The sequence below is a fragment of the Terrapene carolina genome, unplaced genomic scaffold (genome assembly GCF_002925995.2).
Source record: "Terrapene carolina triunguis isolate 2854851 unplaced genomic scaffold, T_m_triunguis-2.0 Scaffold234, whole genome shotgun sequence".
In the NCBI taxonomy this organism is placed as follows: domain Eukaryota; kingdom Metazoa; phylum Chordata; order Testudines; family Emydidae; genus Terrapene; species Terrapene triunguis.
The window spans coordinates 7,186,368-7,192,468 of record NW_020664585.1 but is presented as its reverse complement, the minus strand read 5'-3'; the positions used below and the strand labels follow the sequence as shown (position 1 = coordinate 7,192,468).

General features: G+C 39.6%; 1 protein-coding gene across 2 annotated transcripts in view; it reads right to left on the bottom strand.

The window, feature by feature from the left end:
• Positions 1 to 327: 327 nt before the first annotated feature.
• Positions 328 to 6,101, bottom strand: part of IFT81 (intraflagellar transport 81) — a 60,049-nt gene continuing 54,275 nt past the window's right edge. For both annotated transcript variants that reach the window (XM_024196110.1, XM_024196109.1), the window contains 3 exons: positions 5,921 to 6,006; positions 2,844 to 2,889; positions 328 to 1,820 (listed from right to left, as the gene is read on the bottom strand). In XM_024196110.1, coding sequence (XP_024051878.1) covers positions 1,638 to 1,820; positions 2,844 to 2,889; positions 5,921 to 6,006 — 315 coding nt within the window. In that variant the 3' untranslated portion in view covers positions 328 to 1,637. The remainder of the gene's footprint in view (positions 1,821 to 2,843; positions 2,890 to 5,920; positions 6,007 to 6,101) is intronic.

The following is a 6,101-nucleotide window of genomic DNA, read 5'->3' as shown; positions in this document are numbered from 1 at the left end:
AGGGGCAGGGCCCCACATTGGGATGAGAGGGGACTGTACCCTGTCTCCAGGCAAATCTTAGGGTTGTGCGGGATTTGAAGGCTTTGTTTTCTTAGCATGGCTGCAAACACTTTTTGCTGCCAAAGGGAGAATTTGGAAATAACTCTGTGACGTGAATCTGAGCTTTTCAAACGCCTTCTTCCTCTTAGGCCCAGCAAGCTGCTTGCCTTTAATAATGACTGTTCAATTACTTCTATCAACTAAAGAAACTTTTAAAAAATTACAAAGCCACACTATAGACACCAGATTTTTTTTTCTTCTATTTCTGTTAAATATATTTAATGCAAATACAGATTAGGGAAGGGGTTCACACAAAAAAGGAGCAAGTGGATGTATAGTTAAATATCAGAGAAGGCTAAAATACTTGTTATATCCAAAGTAACACTGAAGGTACTATTAAAAATTAGGTCAATTTTATTTCAAACAGGATAGAAATTTCCAAATGGCTTTTCTACAGGCCAAAAGAAAATAAGAAAAGCAGTAAGAATTTTGATCTTCATGACATAACTTTATAGCTCTGACCCTTGTCTGTTTGGCCAAGGAGTGCACAGCAAAAATCAGGAGGGGTGAAGGAGAGTTTCAAGCCATTTTTGCACTCCTCTGATACTGGGCCAGCTGTGCACCAGATGGATCCACTGATGTCTCTCAGAACAGTCTGAAGGCTGCCAGTGACCTCCAGGGACTATTCTGACAACTAGTCAGGGTGCAGGGAAGTCTTGTCCACAAACACTTTTCCATTCCCTAATTTATGTAGGAAGAATTGGGCCAGATCTACATCACTGGAGGATTGCCCCTACACTGGGCTGATCCTCCTGTGGGCAGCTATCACTGCTTTAGAATCACTTTGCATAAATAAAGCAGCACAAAGCTGCCTCAGTGCAGGGGAAACCCTAGGCCTGTATTTCTTACTAGGCCCTAGTTTAAGTTTTCATTAGGGTAACATACAACCACAGGGCAAAGTTAGAAGACAGCACATATTTAAAAAGAAAAAAGTGGAAAAAGCTCAGAATCCAAGTAATTGTTCTCAAATCCTGCTTCTGTCTTTGTGCCAATGAAGGGTCCCTCTGGCAGCACAATTCAGTTGTGTAAGGAGATTGGGAGTGGAGTGTGCGCACCTTTGGCATGGCGTGGAGCTTGGTTCTGCAATGGCTCCATGCTTACCAGCACATAGTGAATGAATTCAGGCAAGGCAGGAAGGAGAGGGCCGAGCTAGGAAATGGGTGGACCAGAACTTCCTATCCTTCCCCCTGAGAAATGTAGTGTTAGGGCGACAGTAACAGCTGAAGAGCAGCTCTACCAGCTTTCTGTGGCCTTGGGAAAGAATTCTGTCCCCTTGGTTTCTTTGGGAAGATCCATAGACTTTACAGTGAAATTCACCTCAGTGCAGAAGGCTCACAGAAGACCCTCCATATGACTTACGCCGTTAACCTGGCACTTAAATAATGTAGAGGGCTCTCTGCATGGGAGTTAATTTCAACCTTATATTACCCACTGAAAATAAATAATTTAAAAGTAACCTATGTAGAAACAGTGAGAAAGCAAAGCAATATTCAATTGAACGATCTGAGGAAATGACGAGGTAAGAATTCTAAATGAATTCATAATACCAGCCTATCCTCGCCACCTTCCTGAATGACTTGACCAACAGAAGTTTGATTTTGTTGCTTTAGAAAACACTCTCTCTTACACTCCATCAGTTGCTCAAAATCCCGCCACATTTTAGCTTGCTTCATATTTGGTCCATGACTTTCCCGCACAGCTTTTTGTTTCTCTCGTAGTTTCTGTTATAAACAAATAACGTTACCGTATTTCAGATTTTTGGATAGGTTCAACATGACAAACGTTAGCTTACATAGGTAGCCTAATGTGAATAAAGAAAATTTCCTCTCCCCTTGAAACATTATTAATATTCAGTTAAGTTCAAAAACATTCCTTGTAAATGGATATGCAGCATTCTCTGTAGAGTCTTTGATGTGTGTGCCTTGTATAATGTTAATTTTATTGCAGCTCCTTGAAAATAACACCCCATTTTTTATATAGTGCAACTTTACCCTGCTGTGTTCCCAGTTTCTCTGTGGGGAGTCCCATTTGTTTTGTAAAAGTTTATTTTAAAAAATCAGTTCACTTCCAGACTGAGACACTGCATAGCAAGTTACAGCCTGTAATGGATTCTGATCATGAAGTTATATATCCTGAAATTAAACTTTTACATGAGAAACTGCAATTAATTCTCAACTGTAGTGACACAAACTTGTAAAATTCACTCGCAAACTGACTCAAAGGGAAAACTAGAGAGGAAAAAGAGGACATTCTGGTTGAAATAGTATGGCTAAGCCCTTCACTAGCCTGAACTTCAGATGTGAATAAACTTGGACAACGGCTTTTGTTAACACAACTACATTGAAGATATCATTAGCCTTTTATAAAGATAAGACTGACAGCTCTAAAATTTATTGACTTCAACAGGTTGCTTTATATACGACTTCAAATTTGAGCTGGCACAGTTTGTTATATCTATGTTTCAGTTTCTTATCCAAATGGTTTACAGGGAATGTGCTGTTGTGTTAAGCTGTTTGACTATCTTTTACAAGAAGCTCATGCTATGCTCTGTAGGAAATCAAACTCTGAAGGGTAAGTGTGATATCTTTTCAGGGGATTCATTACTGATGCCAACAGTAATGGAGTTTCTCTGTGTTCTGCAATATGCTTTTTCAAAGGATGAGCACAGTTTTGAACATTGAACCAAATAGAAGTACGAACTGCAACATGTTTGTTCAAGTGAAAAAACCCAAACTCATCCTTACCTTCCCAAGGTTTTCTTGTTCAAGGATCATTCGTGTATATTGTTCTCTAAAGAAGGTACATAATAGAGTTATAATTTTAATTAGCTCTAAGTAATAAAACAGATTAACTCTACAAGTGGGGGAAAAATGGAAAGTGGTAGAAAGTTTACAAGTATAGCCAGGATGGGGATACCATCAAAATGTAAGGGCCCCTAAATAAGAAAGTCAAAAGAGTGAGATGAAGAAACAACTTTATCATCAGGCGTCAGGACTTCTTTGACCCCCATAATTGTGCAGTTGGCATAAAATGCTATTCACGAATGGATAAGGTCACTGTTAAGCTTTCAGAGCAAGTTTGATTTCTGGGGTTCCCCACGTGAAGTCTGGGTACATGGCTCCTCCCGAATAATGCATGGTTGAGATCCTTTTTAATACTGCATTAAAGTCGCCAGTATTCGGAGACTGCTCAGTGTCATACTTCTGTACAAAGGCCATACAGTGTCCAAATCCAGACTGCTTCGCTCATGGGAATAGTATCATTGCAGCAAATGGGAAGACTCAGGAGTTTAAGATGAGCAGTATTTGGTCTCATGTTTGACAAAACATAACACTGGTGGCCTGATTTTCAAAAACGCTGAGCATCCTGCAGCTCCAATGGATTTCAATAGGAATTGCTGGGTGCTCAGCACTTCTGAAAATCAGGCTTCTTATTTAGGTGCCTAGAGATAGATGTAGGAGCATAACTCTTGACATCCAATATTAAAAATCTTGGCCTGTTGCTGTCATCGGTGGATGAAGCTATTCCCTTGATGTACGTGAAACCCGACAGCATGATAGAATATGCAAATCATAACAAATTCTGATATGCTATTATGCCCTTATTTACATATTTTTCAAATTTAGGTGAGATATTAAGAAACATGATCTCTTTTAAGAACTAAGTATGATGGTGTGTAACAAGCACACTTAGCTGCAGAGGGTTTGGGAGTTCATGGAACACAGAGTGGTTCAAATATCTAAAGAACTTTCAAAATTGCTCAGCATGGGGAAATCCTAGTTTCCAAAAGGATAAAACACATCAATAAACCACAGCAGGTTGCGCTAGTAGGGTATTATTAGGCAAGGGTGGCGGATCTGCTGTGATACATTCCCCATTCCCATTGATTACTCCATCTTTGAGCTCCAGTACATTCTTTGAGCTCCATGCCATCTGATCCTGGCTCCTGCTCTCTCAGCAGAGTAGATGTGTTAGGGGCCGGAGAGGGGGTGGCTGGAGCATGTTGTGCTCTGGCAACTCAGAACCATTCTAGCCAGTGTGTAAGTCCGAACAGCCATGAGGCTGCTCTAAGTTGTGCTAGGAGCCAAACTGGCCCTGGCTATTCCCACCAGATCAAAAGAGCAGAAAGCCATCTAAAGTCTCCTCCTTCCTATTAAGCTCACTGGATGTTACTCAGGTACAACTAAGAACTTGGCCCCAGGATGTGTTTTTTGTTTGTTTTAAGTAAAGCTGTTTATTGCAAAACAATGATAAAGAACAAGAACTCTTTTTTCATGGTAGTCTTTTTCTTTACTATTTATAATGATGACTGGAATGAATGCAACTTAAATTAGAAAAAAACCCAACCTTTATTTTTAGAGAACAAAATTAACTTTTCACATTCCTTAGTACTGACTGTATGGAACAGAGTTTATATCCAATAAAGAGGGTCAGAATTAAGACTTTTTTGTTCAATACGTTATTAGGAAAGTGCTGTTCTATTTATGGTTCAATTTAGCTCTGTTTACATTCCAGTGCCCAGTGAAAATACATACACATCCTGAAAGGAGGTCTAGAAACTCATTTTCTCTCCCTATTTTGCATTTTGTAAATATCTGCATATCAAAGCCTTCAGTATACTTATAAATGTGAATGCTTTCTGAACTCACAGAAGGTCAAAATAAAATGTTTATAATTTCAGAGAAACTGTTACCTTATCTAGCTTCTTTTCTCATGTTTAGCAAAGGTTCAGTGAAACAGTGACAGCAGGAGAAGTGGCAACGCTCCACTCAAGTCTTACTCCCAATGCTAAGAATCCCATAACTCCACTCACCATCTTCCAATTCCCGCATTTCCCCTACTTGCTCCTCTGTTTGCCCAATCACAGTTATTTGATTCCATGAAACCATTATTGACAGATGGCAGTAGTGTTTGCCATGTGCCGTGCACTTTCCACACACAATGGAAGATGCAGTTTCTGCCCTAACGAGCATCCAGTCTTATAAAAAATAAGGGGAGCTGAGTGGTGGAAAGGGATACAACATACAAAGAGATTAGGAGATGAGACACATTTGGAGGTTGGTTTGTGTTTTTAAGTTATATTCACTAAATTCTCTTCACCCTCAACTTGGCCCTCTCACTTTTCTCCTACACCAATTCCCAGTTTCAGTTCTAGTGTACTAATAACGGCCCCTCTGTAGAACATTCAAGTTCTTCTCTGCACATAAGTGACCGGTTATTATTATTAAATATTTATATTCCAGTAGCACCAACTTGTGTCTGCTGGGGTGAATGGTATCAGGAGGGTACAAGGAGCAACACACAATTCTCCTATGAAGCATAGGCACTCCTCCTTTCAAGCACCAGTACTAGTGCTAGCTATTGTATCAGACTGGCAAGAGCTGGTCAGGATCTGAGGACAACATATGCTATACTCCCTTGAAAAGGTGATGAATTTGCTACTTCAGTGTGCACTTTCAGAAACCCCTGGAGGAAATCTGGCTGACTCTCTGTTTGACTCACCCATATTTCCTCCTTGGGCTTAGCTGCAGCAAGACACCTCTGCATCCACCTCCAATGGGAACCTGGAGTTAAAAGCTACTGTCTGGCCTATAGTCTCCAACACAAAGAGAAAGGTTTTGGTATGTTTGAGAGAACTCCTGGATATACAATAATATCTTTTGGATGTAGGATACTTATTTTTTTAATATTATAGTATTTTTAAGCTTAGATGGTGAATTCTTTCTTCCAGTTCAAATACCAATGAAAAAATTTATAACTTCAGGCTCAGTTTATAAAAATCCTCTGAATTAACACACAAGAGACAGACAAGAACATTTACCTAATTGCTTTTCTTCTGTCTTGTGGATCTGGGGAAACATATGTCTTCATCTCATCTTTAGCACGTTGAAGTTGTATTTCTAGATTCTAAAAGGAAATACACAGCATATTTTAGACATATACCATCTTTCCTACTTAAATATTCTCACCTACACATGTTTAGACTTCTCTCTTGTGGACTT